This window comes from Caenorhabditis remanei, chromosome X (genome assembly GCF_010183535.1).
Source record: "Caenorhabditis remanei strain PX506 chromosome X, whole genome shotgun sequence".
Classification (NCBI taxonomy): Eukaryota; Metazoa; Nematoda; class Chromadorea; order Rhabditida; family Rhabditidae; genus Caenorhabditis; species Caenorhabditis remanei.
The window spans coordinates 2,789,316-2,812,147 of NC_071333.1; the positions used below are offsets into that span (position 1 = coordinate 2,789,316).

Consider the following 22,832-nt stretch of genomic DNA (forward strand, 5'->3'; position numbering starts at 1 on the left):
CGACGGAGACCTAGCTGTCCTGAAAGATTGGCTTCTTCCTTCTCTCCTGGGAGTCAATCGAATTCGCGGTTTTCGTTGATTCCTGATCCTCCTTTGAGTGTGTCACGTCCAGACAATCCTGACAGACCACCATTATTCTTCATTCCCTGGGTTTCCTCGCAATCTTGGTACTTGCCTGGTAAACCTGGGATTCCAGCTTCAGAGCTAAATAATGCCAGTGCATTGATGACATATCTGAGCCTTTCCTTGCCCAATGTTGACATAAATCATCGTTCCTGGTGAACGATATCCAATGCTCTGAAAAATAATAACTTCAACAGCAAACCAACGAAGTTTGAGTTTTGTAATAGTAATTTTTGTTGAAAAAATTAAAATTCTATAATTTTTCGCAGTTTGTGGTTAAAGCAGGCCCTTCCAAGCAAAGTTCAAAAGAAATGGTTCAATTTTGTTATTTTTGTGATATCTACAATTGTTTTGGTCAGAAAAATCGATTTACCTTTTGAAAATTGCAGTTCGTCGCTAATTCGAATGTTGCTCAGTTTTCTTATTTGAAACTAAGTGTACATCGACATCTGGATTATGAAAATCCGGATTCCTGGAGTTTTGGCGTCTTCTGAAATTTGATGTATTGATTATTAGGTTTATGAAATCTTATAATGTTTTTAATCATTTTTTCGCGGATTTTACGTGGTGTTTAGCAAGAAAAATCAGCTTACCTTTGAATTTACAGTTATTTTCTTTCAAAAACATCATAATTAAATAGTTTTCACTTGATATTAACAAGATGGCGCCTCACGAGGTTCAAAAGAGGCGTGGCAGAGGAAACGCAACGCAGGCACGTGGTTTTTTTGCAAGTGCCGCACACTTTTCCCCAATGCGCGCTTTTTCGAATGGAGGTTTTTAGAAAATTAACGATAAACTGTTTGGGAAAAAACTTACACATTAGAATTTTCCGGGAACATTAGGATTCGTTGTGATTGATATAGTCCGTCATTTCGGGAATTCGTTTTCGATTTGGCGGGAAAATTTCCAAATACTTTTAGCGGCAGTTCTGGAAAAAGTAAAATATAAAATTGATAGCAAGTTTTATAATTCTATTATTCGGAGCAAATATGAAATAATTCATTGAAAAAGTGAGAAAGTATTCACCAATGTGGATTTTATTGATTCCGGCCAATAGTTGAAAGGAGAGCAGAAGGGAGAAAGAAGAGAGGCCTCCCGCTGTGCGATGGTCCCAAAAGTGTCTGCGTCTCCGCTATGGTCTATTCTATTTCTTTGACGATTACGTTCCGCAAATAGCAAAGGGAAATCATATAGAAGAACGATGACACCTCTCGGCGTTGAGAGGAGAGCAAGGAGGATTGGCAGCCATCGACGGAGAAACACCTTGCTTGTTTCCTTGTTATTTGATGTTTCTTATAAAACATGTGGTGTTTTGGTGTAGAAGAAGATAGATGACAGAAAATGTGAAGGAGGGGTCAAGTTTTTGATTCAGAAGGGCTCAGCTGGTACTTTGTGAAAAAATGAAGCGTTAGATGAAACATGGAGGAAAGTCGGAGAGGAAACGAAACAAGAGTTGGAAAATGTCAAAATAGCGTAAATCCATAGGTGATACTCAAGGAGTAAATGTCCCTGTGAGGAGATTGTTTCCCATTATTATCAGAAACGTGGTTGTGAAAATCGGGGCGTGGCGGAGCGGGCTGAACTTTCTCTTGGTTCGGCCGGTTTTAAAAATGAGTACTTTTTTTGGAAATTTTTGAGCAGAAGAATAAATTACCATACAAATTCAGTTTTTTTTTAAATTCCAAACGCCCAGTTCTAGACTTTTTTCCAAAAAAATTCAAGTTTTGGTTCGAAATATGTTTTTTTGTATGAAATTGGGGCAAGCAGGTCAGGCTGGTCGGACCGAGAAAAATACTATGACCCAGCTCGTGATAATTCTGATCTGAGGTATAAATGACTCTGAAAATAACAGTTGGCAAAAGAGAAGTTTTTACTATTTCAGGTTTTTTTCTATCAGTGACAGGGTACGAGTGAATGAAGACACAGAGAGTATGGGATATGCAAAAGTTGAGAAATACAAAAAAGAGGAACGAACGTGGGTACTGATTTAGAAAATTGTTTGCTCTCAGTTTATGATGGAGAAGAAATAGGGAATATACCTAAAATTGGGGGAAATTGTGTTTCTCATGCGGAGAAAGAAAGATAGAATCAAGAAAATAAAACAGATACTTTTTTTGTTTTCTTACATTCAGTGTTTCGCTCGAAAGTACAGAAGTTGACTCTCAGTGTCTTAAGCCAAAGATAAAATTTTATAAACAGATGTAATTAGGGGAAAGATTGTAAACGTTGCTTCTCAGAATCATTTAGGCAACAAATGCAAAATTTTAGAAAAGAAAGGGACGTGTAGGCAGTTGACCGAGTGACTGCTGCTAAGTTTCTCTTTTTTATGTGTCACTCGGAGCATATGGACGTGGGGAGGTTGAAGAAGATAGATGACTTTGTTAAAAAAACACTCGACGCGGCGAAGAATATGAATACAAAAACAATTTGGCGTGGGGATCTGATATTGGTCCGTAATTCACAAGCTTCTCGGTGAAAATTTATATTGAAGGTTTTACAAATCGAAAATAAAAACGTGAAGCAAAAATAGATCAGAAACGAGAATATTAGCAGAAATACAGTGAAAAACGAGAAAAAGGGTGGATGTTCAATTTTGGGAAGAGGGGAAACATTTTCAGAAAAAAAAAACTAATGAATAAAAAGTATTTCATTCAAGTCAGTTTTTGAAAATTATTTTTTCAGGTTTGAATCCGATGTTGTTCCAGTCATTTCCGGGTGGTTCTCCATGAGATCGACTCTCAGAAATTGTTTCTCTTCCCTGAAAAAATTTAAAATCTTTGTGATGTTCTTCGTTTTCCAAATGTTCAAAATACCCGTTTTTTATTTTTATTTGCGGAAGATAAATCTTGGTGGTCATCTTGCTGTTTTCCATGGAGCAGTTATGACCGATTTTGAGAACCGGTTCATAATTAGTCTGTAAATAAAAGGGTTATGAAAGACAAGTTTGACTAACAAAAGAACTCTTTCTAGGAAAAGATTGAGAATTTGCTGATACAGTACCACTCAAAAGTATATTAAGTTTTGGTTTTTTCAGTTGTAAATGTCCAACTTTGAGAGTGTGTCATGTAATACTATATGTCACATCAACTAGACTTTTAATGGATCATATAAAACAAAAGTAAAACTCAATTTTCGTAGGTAACAACTTTTTTGTACGGACACTCCCTAGGGAGTTATGGTCATTTAAAGACGACACCTCAAAAATCTCACCATTTTGCACTGAAATGGGTCAATTTGATGGAGAAATTACTTTGTCGATATGTAACTTGCTAGAGAGTGTCCGTACAAAAAAGTTGTCAACTGCAAAAATGGAGTTTTACCTTTGTTCTGTATGGCTTATACATAATTTACTTTGTGGGACAGTTAGTTTTAATATGACACACTCTCAAAATTGGATGTTTTCAACTGAAAAGGCTAAACTTAATGAATACTTTTGAGTGGTACTGTAATTGGCTCACAAGTAGTTCCGATCAGACTTCAAAGTTAACAAAATAATTTTCCCCTTCTAGTTCCGGAGCTCGAATACGAAAAAAATGGAAAATGAGCAAAATCTCAAACATTTTCTAAAAGGAGCTCTCTTGTAAGCTTCACTTACATCAAATGGACCATCGTTTCCTGAGAATACCACTTGGGATTTGTGTACGAAAACATTTGAGGAGGAGCATTCTGTTGGTTCCTTTTCATCAATTTGATCTGCAAGTTTTTTGTAAATCAGCACTAACTATTGTAAATAGTCACAGGACGTCGTAAATCCACAAGAGGCTATTTTTGCTCTTTTTTATGCATTTGCTAGAAAAGTTTTTCACTATCATTATCAATTTCATCCGGTTTTTTAAAATCTTTGAGTGACCTCCTAGTGTGTTATTACTTCTGTTTTTCTCGAACTTTTAGAATTTTTGGTTTTCAATTTTTTTTCAGATTTGGATTCAATTTGAAAACTTTGCAGGGTACACTATTATAGTTCTTGAAATCATCGGTTTATTATCATTTTCTCAGCAAAAACGATCATAAAAACTACGTGTTTTCACTTTTCCGGAAGAATAAATAGTTCTATGTTTCCGTTTGAAACGTTTCCCATCTTTCCAATTGACAATATTGAAATCCGTGTGTTTTTAATAATTTTTTTTTGACTAGTGATCCCTTGCGCGACACAGAAAGACCCATCTGGTGATTTCCGACAGCGCGGTGTAGCTTTTGATGTAAACGTTGGCGAGTGTGCATCGAGTCCCCTCTTTTTATAATGCTCTACGCTTCATAGTATAACTTATTTAAGAAGAGGTGGAGGGGTCACGAGTGAAAAGAAAGAAGAGAGGAACTTAGAGCGTATTTGCATACCGCACGTCTTTCCTTCAGAAATGGTTTGATCCCATACGGAAGCCAAAGCCTCTGAGATATCCTACCGGTATGGATGTCGACCACTTTGCCTTTTGATTTTTTCTAAATCCTTGTTATATTATTCTGAGTTTCTGCGGATTGTGTAAGATAAGTTAATTAAACACTCTATTTTTTTCGACTAATTTCATCTTCAGTCTCAATTCTTTAATTCTAATTTTCAGCGTATTCGGATATATATAACCAACACGACACTTTCTTCCGCGTCAAATACTTGGATGCACCGTATTCCTTTCATTCGAGTTGAGGTCCAGGTTCGGTTTTTTATTTTGGTCTTCAAGTTTTTTTTTATTAATTCTCTATTTCAGCCCCATGTTTTTATCCACCCAAGCAGCTTCTACACTCATATGCTCACCACCACCTGTGCTCCACCAGCTATTCCAAATAATTTGTCTTCAAAGTGAGGAGAATATCTGATTCTCTAATTCTCTAACACAATTTTTCAGCACTCCTCAATATCTGGCTTCACAGAAACTAAAAGCTCTCCTAGCAACACCGATAGTAGCTAATTAAATGTGAGAACAATTCAATAAATTAGCTACTATTACGCATCAATCGTTGAAATGTTTGTGGAACACAGACTGACATGAATTTCAGAAAATCTTCTCGAATCCAAAAGAATTGACTTCCATGTCAGAGAAAAACACGATAAAGGAAGACAAAAATGTCAATGAGGTAGATGTTGCAAAGAGTTTAAGGTGAATTGGACTGATAATAATCAAACATTTATAATCTTGTTTTCAGCAGAAATGTAAACTGATTTACCACTTACCTGCTCACACTGGCGAGAAAGCGTTTTGGTGCGATACCTGTGAAAAAGCATTCGGACTGAAGAAAATCTGAAAATTCATCAGAGAACTCATACATGTCAATTTTATTATACTTTTCTAAAATAAAATATTTTTTTATTAAACGGATTCTTCTTCAGCTCATATCTTCAGGTGAGAAGTCATACGCTTGCACTCATTTAAGATTCGATAAGAAGTTCAGAAGTTGCCCAGATCGGAAGACTCACATGCATTCTCATTCAGATGAGAAAAAGTACATCTGTAAGATTAGTCTAGTCAAAACGGAAGAGCTGATAAACAAGCAAATAACATTATCTCAGCGCTCAGGTCGTGGCAAAACTTACTCTCACCCCTCATTAAACTCTCTCACCCCGCTCTTTTTTCCATGACTTTGAATAAACTTGTTTCGAAGCTGTTACAATTGAATTTGCTTTGCATTATCTTCAAAATTACTTTTTCCATCTTCTAAAATACTTTTTATAATATTATGTTAAATTTTATTTATTTATTAGAAGAATACAACTACAATTTAAAATTTCTCGAAATGCCACAACTTCATCATCTTCTCTGTTTCTGGAATCATCTTTTTGTTTACCACTTCATCTTTGCTTATTGAAATCTCCGATGTATTCCGAATCGCTCTCATTGGCTGAAAATGAAACAAAAATGTAAACGTGTTCCCTGTCAAAACAATCACCGGGCGGAGTTCGCTCTAAATGTGTTGAATGAGCAGGTACTTGGTGAGTTCGTAATCTTCCACTTTCAAAAAATTAACAAAGTTCGTTTCAGATTTATATTGCTCAAGACTTACCAATTCCATACTTGCTCTGAGGTAGATTCACACATCAATCAGACAATTCGAAAATGTTTATTTAGAAATATCAAATTATACAAGTGAAGATAAATGAATATTATACAATTTATCAAATATTGGTTCACGGCTACATAGCTGTTGATCGTCAACCTCTCATTCATCGCCACTACTGTCGAATTCGTGATGTAACACATCACGTTTTCGTCCTCAATCAGAAATTTGCACTTTGAATTCATTCATTCGATTTCGCATTGTATTCCTCCGACGATTTTCTCCGTCAAGTGAGATTTCCAGCATTCGAAGCACTCCTTGTAGTTGCAGGCGAGTCCCGAGAGCTTATCCGTGAGCTCACAATAGATATCGCGTTCTTGGTGTTCAAATATAGGTCGAGCCTTTAAGTTACGGGAGTTATTTCAGTTTTTTCAAAAATTTCAGCTTTTCCACGTATCCTTACGTTCAATTTTGATCAAATAATAAGCATAATGGCAAAGTAACGAAAAAGAGGCTATCGCTCGTAATATTGCATCAACTAGTCATGAATGATGTTTTTGATGCAGAAACTTCAGTTCCCAAGTTAAAAACCTTTAGAGCGGTACTGTATCTCTAGCATAACTGATGGTTATTCTCGTTTTTCTAAATAATTGACTTTTTTTGCTTTCTGTATCAATTCAATGTTTTCAACTTTTCTCTGGTTACTTCATTCATTGTTTTGTGAACATGATTTCAAACAGTAATAAGCAACTTTTGCTTGAAAATGTTGAAAAAATCAGACGTAATTTAAAAAAAAACGTCGGTGTTCTTATTTATTCCCTTCGAACAATGCTCGAAACAGGCTTTGCTGTTCTTTGGCTCTTCTCATCACATTACATTTGCTCACTAGTTCAGTTTTTTTCACTCCAAACACACAAACCAATTTTGAAGGAAGGGGACGCATTCGTTTTCAAAAAGTCTTCTTCTTTCTTTTTTTTTGAAACGGAAGCTTGCTTCCTCCAGCGCTGTTCTTCAATTTCTTGGTTATTAGGTTTCTCTTCTCCTTTAAATGCACTACAGTAGCCTCCTTTGGACCCTCTTTTTTTCATTTCCGTCTCACATTCAAAAAAGAAAACGTTTTTGAGAAATGGAATGCTTCTCAATCATCAAAAAACTGCAGTGTAATTGTAAGAGAAGAGAAGAAAAACCAAACAACCAAGAAAATGGACTTTCGAATAATTGAAGTTTCGATTTGTGGTAGGTCTTTTCATTCGTCTTCTGACAAAAACAAAACGATTTTTTTTCAAAAGGAAAAGACGGAAACTCTAATTTAGAAACAAAAGTTCCGCTCCAGTCGAATAAGATAGAAGTAGAAGAAAATAAACAAAAAGGGCTGCCTCAGAACGACACTTCAATTATTCATAAGAAATAGAAGAGAACGTGCAGACGCTATTGCATTTCTGAGCATGTCGAAAAAAAAGTTGGACAATTATGAGATATGGAGAAAAACTACTGCAGTTTTCAAACGAACAAAACGAGTTTAGTTCCCCGGCCTCCATAGGCCTTGATCCCTTTTTTGTCTCAGCTGAGTGTCCATCACTACTGTGGCACGTTTTATGTGGTGTCCCATGGGTGAAGAGTGCGAGAGACAGAGGAACGCGGTTGATTTTTTGTAGTTCCAGCTATCCGATAGACAAAAAGAGGTTGCACATCTGGAGTTCCATCTGCTTTTCTAAATATGCAGTCGACTGTGTAACTACTGTTTTCTACGATAACTGGAAAGATATGTGAAAGTCCTTACGGTCGTTCACTAAAATAACCTTCAAATGCTCTGTAAAGTGATTTTCAGTACACTCACCTGTTTAATATAAAACGATGTAAATTAAGATATCACTAAATTATCAACAAAGCGAAATTTATTCAAAGACAGAATAAAAATACGCAAGAATGAAAAAGCTTGCAGCAAGCTAAATCAGCAACATGAATGGGAGCAGTAAAGCCAGAAGAAAGAAGCAAAAAAAGCAAAATGTCAAGGGAAAGCAAGTGTCAAGTCGGGGGGGGGGGGTCAGAGTTTCTGTAAAGCAAAAATGTCAGGAGTGGAACAGTTTTCAAGAGAACAGTCATTTTCGAAAGCATTATAAATAGGGGGAACCATCAGAAATGAGAGGTTTTTTATCGTCATTGGTTTGAATCCATGTTGAGGCATTTTTCCGTTGGGAACTTAGCTGGCGATACTGCCCATGGTGCAGGCATGTCGTAAAATCCAGGTGGGGCCCATACTGTCTTGCCGTAAATCGTCCTTCTTCTGCTTCTTTCGTTCCACGGCTTGTTGTACACGTCGTCGAGGTCAATGGCTTCTCCCAACTCGAAGAGATCGAGATTGTAGGTGTAGGAAGAACAACTATAAAGGAATTATATGCTTTAATTAAATTAAATGAATTAAATGTGTTATATTGCCTTACTTGATATGATGACCTTGTCTCCAATGTTTGTGGTGGTAGCGATATGTGTTATTGTTTCTCGAGCAGTCATGCCAAAGTATAACTGCTGGCTCAAATGCATCCTAAAATTTGAGAGAAATTCAAAAGATTAGTGTTTAAATTAGGCACTCACATCAAATGTAAGAGAATCCGTTCCATGGTAGTCCAAGAAGGCGTAGTTTGTCAGCGTACGTGACCCATTCGAGCAAACGAATGGAAGATGTTTAACTACGTTGTGGATGCTGAAAGATTTGTAACCTTTTTTGTGTGAAATACAGAGGGTAGGTCTTACTGGATGTCTTCTTCTATGTACATAAGTTGAACACACCAAACAACATTGAGAGGGCAACTAAGACTTCCCAAAAACTCGGCTTTCTGCGCTCCGTCTGGTTTTTTTAATACACGGTTGTTGGATTCAATGGCTCTGGCACGGTACGGGTGCACCGGCTCAATCAGAAGAGCAAGAGCAAGAAGAAGAAGAAGTTGAAGCTTCATCCTATAAAGTTTCTCATTGATTATGGTATTGAAACTAAAGTATTGGAGGATAACACGTTTGAAAAAAAGAAAATGATATTCCTTGACTTGTCCGGCCTAGCAGCCAGAAGCATCAGAGAGGACTGAATGAAGCATGAAACCTGCTTGCTCCACAGAGGCGGAGTCTTCCAATCCTACAAAACTGGGCGGAGCTACCGTAGGAAGGCTTTGATGTCGCTCAGAGCATCAAAACATGGTGGAACACGCGAAATCTTTGTGAAGGCTGACAAAAATGCGAAAATTTTATGAAGAAAAAAGAGAAACGAAGGCAACCTGAGATTGTAACTTTTCAGAGAGTCCTCGTATGGAAAAATGGTCTACTTCGAAAATGAAGTGCTACTCTTGATCTGTATAGACCAAATGAAAATTAAATAGGAGAATAATTATTGACACCGAGACACACTTTCAAAGTTTGTCTTTTCAACCGAGTGCAGCAAAATTGTTTAATACCATGGCAATAGCTCTTGACTGACTCTAAGAATTTTTTGTAGTTGACATTTTTTTGGATTGCGTGTTCTAGCAACTTGAATACAAGGAAATCACTCAAACCACCTGTGGATTGTTTCGGTTTGAAAACAAAGCCGTTTTTGAATTAGTTTTTATGAAGTTTTGTTAAGCTCTATTGATTTCACAAATAGTTTATGTTTGGTGGTAATCATTGAAAACGGGACACTTTTTGAAATATCACAATTTTTAAGCCAGCAGATATGGTAATTAGTAAATTACTTCTGTTTTTTTCTGTTTTTGCGTTAAACGATAAAAACTATGAATTACGAAAAAATGATTTATTTCACCTTTTTGTTTTCAGAATTCTGTGTAAAAAAGGTTTTAAATTTGTTTATTAGTTTTCACTGTTTCACCTGGTATTTGCTTCTCACATTTGAAACTTTTTCCCTTATCAAAACTTTCATTATTTTTCAGTTTTCTCATCAGTACTCTGCTATTTTTCTTTTTGTAGAAACGAACTCTACGAAAAATCATTCTTTTCCCTATCCGTCTATTTGATCTCGTTCGGACACTCCAATTCGTATAGCGCTCATGTTTTATGCATATACATGTACTCCTATGAGGTTTTTTTCTATCCGTTTTTCATTCGTTCGCAGAAGTTATCGACGACTTTTTTAATTTCCCTTCGGAATAGCTGCCCAGAAACATAACCATTAAAAAAAGAAATTCCTTTTTCGCAGAGCACTCATGTTTAATGCATGGACAAGTGCTCCATTTTTAACGAGGCCGCATTTTTTCGATTCCTTTGGAGTAGCTGTCCATCACCAGTCTTTTTTGAGAGACTCCATTCGAAAAGGTGGATGCATTTCTTATTCAAAAAGATTCTCATTCAGCTTTTTGAAGAGATAGGAAAAAATATGTGAGAGTCGAATACTTTTTCTGCAAAGGGGAACGCTTTCAGAAAGTTTTTTCTTTTATAATTTCGAAAGGCTCTTTGAGTACAGCTATTCAGAAGGTTGTTGTTCTTGTTTTAAATTTTGTTATCTGATGTTAACCGTTACATATTCCTTTCTATTCTTTCAAAAAGATGAATTGGAAACTTTTTGAACCAGGAATTCACCCCTTTTTTGAATGGAGTTTCTAAAACGAATTTTGGTGATGGAGAGCTATTTAGAAAGGATATGAAAAAACATGGACAGCTATTGCGAACGAATGGAAAAAAACGAATAAAAACTTCGTGGAAATAGGATCTCTATGCATAAAACATGGACGCAGTACGAAATTGAACTTCCGAATGAAATCTAAAGAACGGATAGGAAAAAAATGCTCAAATTTTTACTTTGGGAAGGTTCACTACTCCAAAAAGAAAAATAAAAAAGAACTAATGAAAAAACTGATGAGAAATTCAAAACCAAATTAAGTTGAGTCTTTTTGCAGAAGAAGATACACCGAAGTTTTTTATAACCTTGTTTTTTTTCCGAGTGACGAGATTTCCCAAAAATTAGTCGGCTTTCTCATTTTTTCCCTGCTAAAAGTGTTTAAAACTGGCCTTGGCTCTTCTCCTCCTCACATTATACTTTCTTCATCTTTTTGCACTCCAAATAAACAATACTATTTTTTGAAAGAATCGGACGCATTCGTTTTCGAAAAAGGTTTTCTTCATCTCTCATTTTTTTACGGAAGCTTGCTTCCTCAAGCACTTCTCTCCAATTTTTTGGTTATTTGGTTTCTCTCCTTTTTTCACTGCAGTTTTTTGGGGATTCAGACGCATACGCTTTTTCAAAAACTTTTAAAAGACGTTTCGTTGAAAACGGATGCGTCCTTCCTTCAAAAATAGTGTTGTGTATTTAGAGTGTATGCGTGTAATAAAACTTAAAACAAACGGACACGACGCAGCACATTTTTAAAATATTCCAAGAAACCAATAAAAACTATGGCTAGAAGAACGTCATTTGTTTGTGCTGTTCTAAGTACTTCCGAGAAAATAGGTTTAGGAAACTAATAAAAAAAACATATGGCATCCAAAACCACGTTCTCAAAGAATGAAAGAAGAAACAAAAGAACAGTGACAAGCAATGAATTGATATATCATCTCCTAAATCCTTCAGTGTGTGTTGGAGTCGCCATCTTTTGGGCGCCCGTATATCTGAAATGGGAAAAGCCACGAGAATATTGTCAACTATCAAAATGGAACACTAATCTTGTGTAAGTTTTTTTTTGTTGATATTCATAGAATGAATTTCACAATTGGAAAAATACGAATGAGAGATTAAGGGCTAATCTGAAGATCCCCTCAAAATGAGTTGTACTGGAACTGATAGCGTGTCTTGTGGTCTTTTCATAAAATCTAAGTTTTTTCAAAGCATAGCTGTTTTTATTGTCAAATTCATCTATTGAAGGCAATACAAATCAACGCAATTCTTCTGATAAATTTACCAGTTGACTATGTTTTTACAGACTCACGTTCGTCGACTTCCAGTTCGAGCTCTCCGGATCTGCCGCTGCGACAAACACAACCCAATGGGTAAATGGCTATCATAGTCACTTCGTTGATGTAGACACCAATGATTGGCTTAATGGAAAAAATGGAACCAAATCGTTGAAAAATTACCTTTTCGTAAAGAAGACTGATGAGGAAGCCTGGAAGGAGCGAACTGCCTACCAGATCAAGAAATTCGGCAATCAATTCCGCCCAGCTGATACTTCGGATTAGAAATGGTTCCGATCACTTTTCTGTACCCGCTCATTGATATACAAATATTCTAGATGGCTTCTATTCATGTGCTTTTTTCAAACAATTTAGATGACTTGATTTTACTCGATCAATTTTGATTTTTTTTTCTATTGCATTCTTCATTTTTCAAGTTGGAAATAAATACTTTTGTTGCTTATTATCAAAAAAAAAATATTTTCATCAGTCCCATGGTCCTTCGCAATCAAACAATGCGAAACAGAAAAGAATGTTGTCAGTTACTGAATGTTGAAGAAAATCAGACGTGATTTCTGAGATGTACCATACTGAACATAAACTTTAGCTTTATTACTTGAAAAACTCTGAAGTTGAGACTTTTCGAAAAAGAGAACGAAACTTTGAAGAACATTGTTTCCTTTCCGAGTAATTAAATTTCAAAAAGTTTTTTCTTATTTTTCCCTGTGAGCAATGTTCAAACTTGGCCTCGCCGTCCTTCGGCTTTTCACATTACATTTTCTCCCTAGTTCAGTTTATCTTTTGCACTCCGAATACACAACACTATTTTTTGAAGAAAGGGGACGCATTCGTTTTTGAAGAAACTTTATTTTCTTCTATTTATTTTTTTTTTGAACGGAAATTCGATTCCTTGTGCCCTTTTATTCAATTTGTTGGTTATTTGATTTCTCTTCTTCTTTTAATACACTACAGTAGTTTTGGGGGTTTTGGATTCGCTTTCTCAAAAATTCGCTTTCTCAAAATCGTTCTTTTTTTCTCTTTTTTCAATAGCGAAACGAAACTGAAGAAAAAAAATCGCTTTCTCAAAAATATGTATTCCTTTTTTTTCAAGTGAGGCTAAAATAAAAGATTAGAAGACACAAATGCTTTGAACGTTTTTGAGACGAGAAAAAGATAGAACATAATTTTTTTGAAACGAAATGAAAGAAAAAATTTTACAGGGAGCGAGATTTGAGGAAACAAAGAATATCAGATATGACTATATTCGAAAATCAAAATGGAAAGTTAAAAAATCACGACGAAATAGATATCAATCGAATAGATCAATCACATAGGCGAAATAGATAGCAATCGAAGAGTATAAAAAGATTCAATGAAAGTTTAGCTGAAACTAACGATTCCAACAAAACGGATAGCCACATTCAGTATCCGATGTTTTGGAAAAAAAATAGAAAAATGATGCCACCCAGCCTTCTTGTCACATAAAGACAAATTTATCTGGAAAAAGCTAAGAAAAAAATAACAAAGACGGGACGAAAATTTTCAAATGCATGGTGATCAGATCACAACTTTTCTTGATCTCGGAACAAAACTCCTTCTCTGGCAAAATTTACAGTAATTACTGTAATTCTAACAACTTTGGTCGTTCCAGTTGGTGTCCCACTTAGAGAGGGGTTCACGGTATCACAAATCGCCTCAGCAAGTAAATTTTCGATGGATCATACAGATTAAAAGTAGTGCTTTATTTTTGTAGCTGACAGGATTTATTTAAAATATCTAAAAATCGATGTGAAAAATAATAAAATATCTCCAGACATCAAGCTGAATGGTCAGTTAATCGGTGTAACTACGGTACACAGAAAAGCGATTTGACTGAACACTTAGCTAACAGTCATTAAGAGAAACTTACCCGTTCGATCAAAGAAGAATAATTGCTTCAGACGAATCATCATGATCCAGAATGCACGGCAAGGTTTTGGGAACGATGGACGCCAAATATCATGAAGGTATCACATTGCTCATTTCTTCGCTGTGCCGAATGTGATAATTTTCAGTATTTTAAATGAGCTGTTGTGAGTATAAGCAACCATCCCGAACTGCTTCTTCACGCCAACATTGTTAGTTTCATGAATCATTTTATGTCCTTTTAATGTTTTCTTCTTATCCACTACCGGATGATACCATGAAGTTGGATGTCTGAGAATGAGAAAGTTTACCGGAGGGGGTCTATGCTCCAGGGGGTACAATGCTCAAGGGGACAAAGGGGACATTTACTCTTGGGGGTACATAGTTGATGCTCAAAGGGACAAAGTCTCAGAGGGACACATGCTCAAAGGGACACTAAGTTGTTGGATTGGAGGGGGCCCCAAGTTATACTCAAGGGGACAATGAAAAATTCTCAAGGGGACAACAGTTTATACTCAAGGGGACAACAGTTTATACTCAAGGGGACAACAGTTTATACTCAAGGGGACAACAGTTTATACTCAATGGGACAACAGTTTATACTCAATGGGACAACAGTTTATACTCAAGGGGACAACAGTTTATACTCAATGGGACAACAGTTTATACTCAAGGGGACAACAGTTTGTAGTCAAATAGATAATGAGAATGCTGGAAGAGAGAGAAAAGAACTTACTAGAATAGTTATTATTTATCAACACTAGCATCTTTTTTTCAATCATTGAAAGGTGTATCATTACGTCTGCTATCGGAGAGTGGAGAACGTGATGACTTTAGTGTCACAATTATTCGTCGAAATAATCGATTTTGAACTATTCATTATTATTTTAACGTTTTCCTTTTCCAATTCTTATCTAATTACAGTACATTATAATGAGATTTTGCTCATTTGTTGAACAATACTGTATGATTTGTCCACTATTGTGAGCTACGGAAGTATCGAAATAAAGCAATGGAGTAAACTGTCTGATGGTTTTCTGAAGTTTTGGTTTATCTAGATGAAATTTCAATTCAACTGAAAACGAACAGAAATCGCAACTGTCGCCGTCTATCATGAAGACTTTCAACGTACTGGCACACAAACGTTACATTTTTTTTACAAAAACTTGAATTTCAATGCTGAAAACTCCAGAAAGTGACTATCACACAATCGAGAGTTTTTGGGTTGGTAAAGAAAAACAAAACGTTTCCTGAAGTGATCTGTAAAATTATGAGAAGCAATAAAGATTATTATAAAAGTATGAGATTAACAATAGATTTAAAATTTACTAGATAGTTTATTCAGAATTACATAAACCGACAGTTTTGGACAAAAACTATTGCCCGAAAAAATTAAAACAAATCTAGGAGAACGATTGAATTAGTGGTGAATTGGTGCAGCGATGACCTTAACTGCGTTTCTCTCAGACGAGCGATTTCAGCCTTTCTGTTCTTTCCGGTTCCAGTTGAAAAAGAAGTACATTCCATCGTAGCTAGCAAGGGCGGCACGGCAGATGTTGGCTCTTCCGAATTGCTCATGAAGGTCAACGAGACTCTCTGGGTGTGGATTGCCAGATTCCACGGACAGTATCAGCCATCTTGTATGAGCCAAGGCTGAAAAATGAGAAATTTTCAATATTAACCAGCCAAAGCTAAAGAAAGACACCAGTAACAACTCGTTCCTGATTGAAACGACGACTTTTACTTTTCTTAGTTTCGGAGGTCGTCACAATTCTTACCTGGATAGATTTTCCGATCATCTGAGAACCTCCCTTAGTAGATCGACTCTCCTCCGGTTCCGGTTCCACGAGTGAAATCTTCTACTTGAATCATCGAACCATTTCTGCGAAGATTCGGAACGAAACAAAAAAAGAAAAACGTAAAAACAATAATGAATAGTTCGAAATCGATTATTTCGACAAATAATTGTGACACTAAAGTCATTTCATTCTCCACTCTCATGTCAAACAAAAGACGTAATGATACATCTCTCAATGATTGAAAAGAGATGCTAGTGTTCCCTCATCGATAAATAATAACTATTCTAGTAAGTTCTTTTCTCTCTCTTCCAGCATTCTCATTATCTATTTGACTACAAACTGTTGTCCCCTTGAGTATAAACTGTTGTCCCCTTGAGTATAAACTGTTGTCCCATTGAGTATAAACTGTTGTCCCCTTGAGTATAAACTGTTGTCCCCTTGAGTATAAACTGTTGTCCCCTTGAGAATTTTTCATTGTCCCCTTGAGTATAACTTGGGGCCCCCTCCAATCCAACAACTTAGTGTCCCTTTGAGCATGTGTCCCTCTGAGACTTTGTCCCTTTGAGCATCAACTATGTACCCCCAAGAGTAAATGTCCCCTTTGTCCCCTTGAGCATTGTACCCCCTGGAGCATTGGCCACTGGAGGGTAATTGATGGAAACTAGAAAAAAACCCAAACTGCCTAATTATTCCAAGGAATCGCTTTCTGGCGCATTTTTGACTCATTTTGGTGAACTTCTTTCTAACTAGTGCACGTTCCGCGCGTTTTCTAGTGAAACTCAAAGCTAACTGGTGCACCTTTGTCGCGTTTTTGTGTGGAAAACGGTTTGAAAAGTCTTTGGCGCTCGTAGAGTAAATTTTTTGGTATCTGGCGCGTACTGACAGTTCTGAAGCGATCAGTCAAGTGGTTGAAGCGCTTCCAACAATTTCAAAGCTTTCAAAGACATTTTTCTGTTTTTGTAACTCTGTTTTAGATGTTTTGACGCACTTTTTGACTTCAAAAGCTATATAACACGATTTCGACGCGGTATTCGTGAATTAATCCTTTATGCTCTGTTTTGACGCGTTTAATGAACGATTTTTTAGACAATTAGACTACAAAAACTTACGATATCATTCGGTTCATTCCACTTTGTCGTGATAGCTGTGAGCCAGGTGACTGACTGTTCGTTTGAAAATTCCATAAGGGGTCTGCCATTGTTAGAAGTGGCGCTGAGATGAAGACTTGAGCGGTTGAATTTGGTTGCTGTAGAAGTAGCGTATTGTGCGTGCATTGTTGCTGAAAAAGTTTGACATTTGGAGAGCGGTCTGGAAAATCTCTAATGCATTTAGAGCAGTTTCTGTGATATCTGGCAATTTTTGGTAAATTCTAGAGCAATCTGGAGCGCTTTTAACGCGTTTAGGTATTTTGAGGGACTTGGGCAGTCATTTAAGGCGTTTAGAGTAGTTGTAGTATTATTTGGTAAGCCGATGACGCATTTCTAAATGAATTTCAATTCATCAAGCGCGCCTTTGATGATTTTTTCGCACTGTAGAACTATCTGAAGCGCTTTGGACGTGATTTGACAATTCTGAAGCAAATAAGCGTAGTTTTACCGCATTACCGGGATATTGAAAGATTTTTGAGACACTTTTCTTGTTATTAAAGCAGTTTAAGATTTTTTAGCCTGTTTTCCCTATGGGAAACGCCTTCGAAGCATATTTTGTGTTTTAGATGTATGTGGTTCTTCCTTAGTGCGATTTTTCACAATTCCTCTCCATTTAGACTTTTAAAACACACCAAAGCATCTTGCTCGCCGTTTTCTCCGTATTCAAAAAGGCTGGTTTTCAGTTTTGACGCATTTTGAGCGAAGCCTGGGAGTCTTCAGAGTAGTCTTTGTGTTGTCTATCGCGAAAAGAGATCCATAATGTAAATGGGTCCTTCTCACCATCAGTGCCCATAAACGAGACTACAGTACTCCGCTTGTCGCCGGTCGGCGATCCGTTCTGACTCTATCCGTAATATTCACTTTCTTCAATCTTTTCAACCTTTTTGCATTGACCATTGTATTCTCGCGAAATTCTTCTGCTTCTGTTGTTTTTGAGTGGCTTCTGTCTATGCCTCTCCATTTCCGCTTGACTTCCTTCTCTTCGTGTTGAGGTGCGGCCGTTGATTTTGCATTTTCAAATTCGTAGTTTTTACCTTGATCTTCTGTCGGAAGATAGAGGTTTGCTGCATCCACAATTGCCTTTGTTCCGGTGGCTGGAATAAAGTTTTAGGGGTACAAATGTTAGATTTTGATGGGGAAAGCTGTCTTAAATGTTTTTCGTACATTAAAATACATTAAAACCTCTATTTCAGGAAATTACACTTTTTGAGCTTGAAAACAAGTTTTTTACCTCAAAAATGATCAAAAACCGTCTAAATATTCCCAAGGACTAACTTTTCCAATGGGTTGCCTAGAAACTCAATTCTTTTCGAAATCTAGCTCTTGAACCTGATTTTGACAATTCTCTTACATTATGAAGTGAAAAAGTGCAAAAAATGGCCGTGGCCTAACTTTCCACCAGGTGGCCTATAAAATCGTATTTTCGGAAAACTACTCCTCGAGTGGTTTTCATCGGTTTTGGTGGTTTAGTACCAAAAAGATCTAATATTGGTATAATTATTTTGATTTTGATGGCATTTTGGTAACTAAGATGATACAGAAGAGTTCTATTTTTGCAAACATGCCGCACACTCTTGGCAAATTCTATTTTTATAGTCAAAAAGAATTTTTTAAACGTTTTTTAAAGCGTTTAGATAATAGTTTTCTGAAATAACTCACTCACTCGTGTATATTGCTGTCATCAAAATGATTCTAAATGTCGAAAATCATGTTGTTCCAGATGATTTTTGGATATTTTTTCATTGTTTCTTCATGATGTTCAAATATTTATCGGTGAATTGCAACGAGAAAACATAACCACCCCTTCTTTCTCTTTTGCTTCTTGCAATAAATTGACGTAAAAGGAAGAAAAAAGGCGGTTGAGAAGACAGGTGCTGTCGCTTCCCCCCCGTTTTTATCTTCTCTCTTTAATGTCTGCGTCTCTTTATTCAGTCTATCTTTTAGGCGGACTATGCTAAAAGGGTGTTGAAAATTGGGAAGAGGGGAAGGCTTTGTCTGTGTCTCTTAATTCACCATGCTCCAACAACAACCGATATCTGATGCAAAAGATGGATATTTAGACGAATGGAAGAAAGGGGACACTCTTCGTATAGAGAAGAACACGGAGAGGACTGGCAGATGTCCGCCTTTTTGCTTAGGAGAGTCTGAGACAAGCAGACACAATTGGCACGCTGCCAAGAAATGTGAGCACGTCGAAAAAGATGTCGTCAGATGTGGTGTTCTGTGCGTTGCGATGGTGAATGCACAATTCTCTACTCTTCGTTTTTTTTTCTTAGCTACTTCCTTGGTTTATAACAGTTTCCGCGGTTTTTTTTAATAATCATTTCCGACGTTTTCCATTTAAAACCGTAGAAAATCAATTCATTTCCGTTTCAGAGTTTTGATAATTGTTGCAAATATCAGTGACAGCTCCACAACTACAACCATCTGCTAATGAAATAGATCACTGAATGAACGGGATTGTGATATTCGAGTGAGTTGATTTTAACCGATTTTTCAACAAAAAAAAGTGTCAAAACCTCACGATTAGCACTTGTTATACAAAAACACGGCTATTGCTGGTTAGAGAGCGAATGAATATTATTTTTGAATAATCACTATATTGTCAACCATGTAATTATCTCTAATTCCGTTTTCAGACAACTCGATGGCCTGTCCGACTCCTCAAAAACCCACATCTAATTCTATTTTCCTATTGTAGAACTTCAAATCGTTGCCCATCAAAAACTTATCGAAATGACCGGAGTGGAAGTGATGGATCAGGATCAAGTCGCCGATTGTTTAAAAAAAGTCGATAACGGAGAATTTCGATGAAATCGAGGAGGTGTTTGTCAAGGAGCAGAAGCCAGAAGTGACAAAGGCACAGGTTCTTAATGTACTAGACTTTGTTGGAAAATACTTGGATATTGATACAATGTGAGGAAAATGGAGAAACATTCGAAGATATTTTGTTACAGTTCTTGAAACAACACGAAAATTTTAGACTTCGCCTCCGTAAGACGTGTACCACCATCCGGGAAATCATCAATGAAAAGCTGCTACACATAGATTGTTTCCACTACAAATGCAATAAAAATTGTATCGAAATTTATACAAATGAAGGCTTCAAAGATGAATTTTTAAAAATCAAGACTTTGAAATTCAAAAAATGCTTATCTTATCTCAATCAATCAGGTTCTTCTCAAAAACCGTTTTCATACTGATATTTGAACACTATTTGCATCATTGAATGTCTCCCGAGAGAGACTGGAGAATGAAGACATCGTTATTTCAAACACCCTGTAGCAACTAGAGCTTGTTCACATAACAAGTATTACTAAAAATCATTGTTTCATTGCTAAAAATCATTAAAACAATGAAAAACCACTAGGGGACTAGTTTTTCAGAAGTTTGGGATTCTAGGCCACCATGTAGAAAGTTAGGCCACAAAGTCATTTTTGGCGATTTTTGCTCAAAGAATCGGCCAAAACTTTCTCAATCAAATCGGGGACTAGTTTTCTTGAAAAATTGGATTCCTATGCCACCAAACTGAGGCTATGGGTTAGTTTTGTCCAAATTTTGAAATTATTGGTGATTTTTGACTGACATTTCAACATTTTTCATTAAAAAGCGGCTCAAATTAGTTCAGAATTAACAAAAAGTCAAAAAACCACCGAAACCAATAAAAACCCCTTTGGGAACTAGTTTTCCAAAAATTCGACTACCTAGGCCACCAGGTGGAAAGTGAGTCCGCGGAGGTTTTTTTCATTTTTTTAGTTCAAAATGGAAGAAAATTGTCAAAATCGAGTTCAAGGACTAGTTTTTTGAAAGAACTGAATTTGTAGGCCACCAAATGGAAAAGTTAGGCCATGGGAAGATAGTTTTCGAGTTTGTGGTCGAAGCTCGTTTTTAAGATTGAAAATTAAGGTTTTATCGGTTTTCAATCCTAAAAATCTTATTTTTCAAGTGTTTTATAGCTAAAGCTTGACTTTCTGGTCAAACACCGTTAATTTCAACGATTTTTCAAGGTTTTTGGGTCAATTTTGCTCAATTTTCTTCAATTTCCAAATCCTTACCTATACTGAAAGACTTCGACAAGCTGTGTCCGTAGATGCATCTCCTAATCTTTGTAGATTTGTTCGGCGACATACAGGCTCCATCGCCGACCATTTCTTTGGCGCGCCAGACTATCCGCGAGTTCAAATTCCAACTGCAAGAAAATCGATTATTTTATAGCAAAAATGCAGAAAAAACGATCTAAAATCTAATTTCAGTCATTTTTGCCCCAAATCAAACTTTTCGACAAAGAAAACGCGTCGAAGGTGCCCCAGCTAGATTTTGAACACGCCTAAGGTGGCCTAGAATGGATGGGGTTTTTTTGGCGTGTTTGTAGCGGAAAGTTGAGAAACTGGTGTACCTTCGGCGCGTTTTTCCCATTAACATGATTATCTGGAGTGCCTTTGACGTGTTTTCGGCTGCTAAAAATGGGTGTCTGCAAAATTTAAAATTTGACATTTTTTAATATGTTTTTCGATTTTTTTTTTGCAAAAAAGTCGATTTTTCGACTATGTTTTTACATATTGATAAAACACAAGCTTATATGACCGGGCCGGGCCTATATTTTGCAAGTCTGGTGTCTGGTGTTCTTGCGGCGCGCTTTTGAACTGAAAAATGAGTGGATGGGGTGCCTTTGACGCGTTTTTGACCGAGAAACTTATTCCTGAGCATTTTAAGCAGTAGCTTTATTTTCACCTCAAAAATTTTGTTTTCAGCGATTTTTGAGTCAAAATCCTTAATTTTCTATAAATTTCCACACCTACCGCATTGTTATGCACATACTCCTCTCGATACTTGTCATTCGAGCTGTAGTCGACGTGATTTCCTCCATTATTTCAGATGACGTTGACTACAGATTCAGACGAGGAGAGGCAAGTGGACTGATCGGTGGTGGAAGTAGTGGTGCTAATCCTCGCGATGGTGATATCATCCCTGTATCTGAAAGAATTATTAGTAAAAGCAGAGAAAAATGGATTATTATAGATTTAAAAAAATTGTCTAAAACAGCTCAAAATGATTGAAAATCGTCAAATACGGCCTACAAGGAATTTCAGATCTATCCTGACCAATGTTTGCTCGAAAACATCCAAAAATTATTGATTTTTCGAGAATATTTCTCAAATTCTTTTGAAAACATGTAAATCTCTTGTTGACAGGTCCTTCTTCTTATTTTTTTTTTAACGGTGATGACGATGGTCCACTCGATGATAGTCCAGTTAGTTGACGGTTTGGGTAGGATGAGCTGAAAACGACATTTTAGTATGAAAAACGACCCAAAAGTCTCAATTTCGATAAGTAAGCTGGAACAATCACTCCAAAATCACAAATTTTGCTAATTTCTGCTCCATATTCATTATATTCCTAACCTCAGTGAAAAATCCTAATTTTCGGCCGGTTTTGATGCTAAATTCGCTCAAAAATCCGGTCGGCTTCTCTCCAAATCCTTCAAATACGACATGAGGTATTCGCGGGCAATCTGATCTTCAATATCTCCCTCTGTGAGTTTGCCTTATTGATTTTATCTTGTCTCCTCCAGATGCTTCGATTCTGCTGTCGCCATTGCTTTCGTCATCCGATCTTTGCCCGCCGCGCCGGAATTCATGTCGATGGTAGCGATGTGGGAAGCAAGGACTGAAAAATGAAAAATTACGTTTCTTTTCAGACAATTTATAAGTTTTTCCTCAAAAATGAGATTTTAGAGCTGAGAATCGAAAAAATCAAGTTTTTACCCTCAAAATCATGTTATTGAGGTTTTTTCATAGCTTATTGAGAAAAGCAAATTTTTTAGCGCAAAAACCGCCTAAAATACCTGATATTGAGAGTGGAGCGAGAAAATCGATCATGGAATAGGAAAATCGAAAGAAAACATCGATGTTTAGCTTATTTGTTTGCTAGAAAACTTTTTTCTTGAATTTTTTAATGTTCCACTCAATTTTCAAACTTTTGACATTGGTTCTACTTGAAGAAC

The 22,832-nt window shown here is 36.5% G+C and overlaps 4 protein-coding genes across 4 annotated transcripts; 1 reads left to right on the top strand and 3 right to left on the bottom strand.

Annotated features, from left to right (window-relative positions):
• Positions 1 to 53: 53 nt before the first annotated feature.
• Positions 54 to 263, bottom strand: GCK72_022547 (uncharacterized protein; the record flags this gene model as incomplete). The annotated part of the gene is made up of 1 exon (XM_053734895.1): positions 54 to 263. One exon carries the CDS (start codon positions 261 to 263, stop codon positions 54 to 56), a length of 210 nt encoding a protein of 69 aa, XP_053578461.1.
• An 8,002-nt stretch (positions 264 to 8,265) lies between these two features.
• GCK72_022548 (uncharacterized protein) lies at positions 8,266 to 9,062 on the bottom strand (the record flags this gene model as incomplete). Its single annotated transcript, XM_003096618.2, has 4 exons — positions 8,266 to 8,488; positions 8,550 to 8,650; positions 8,701 to 8,809; positions 8,860 to 9,062. 4 exons carry the CDS (start codon positions 9,060 to 9,062, stop codon positions 8,266 to 8,268), a joined length of 636 nt encoding a protein of 211 aa, XP_003096666.2.
• Positions 9,063 to 11,562: 2,500 nt separating this feature from the next.
• GCK72_022549 (uncharacterized protein) lies at positions 11,563 to 12,261 on the top strand (the record flags this gene model as incomplete). Its single annotated transcript, XM_003096637.2, has 2 exons — positions 11,563 to 11,753; positions 12,006 to 12,261. 2 exons carry the CDS (start codon positions 11,563 to 11,565, stop codon positions 12,259 to 12,261), a joined length of 447 nt encoding a protein of 148 aa, XP_003096685.2.
• A 3,097-nt stretch (positions 12,262 to 15,358) lies between these two features.
• GCK72_022550 (uncharacterized protein) lies at positions 15,359 to 16,954 on the bottom strand (the record flags this gene model as incomplete). Its single annotated transcript, XM_053734896.1, has 3 exons — positions 15,359 to 15,534; positions 15,587 to 15,659; positions 16,790 to 16,954. 3 exons carry the CDS (start codon positions 16,952 to 16,954, stop codon positions 15,359 to 15,361), a joined length of 414 nt encoding a protein of 137 aa, XP_053578462.1.
• Positions 16,955 to 22,832: the final 5,878 nt, after the last annotated feature.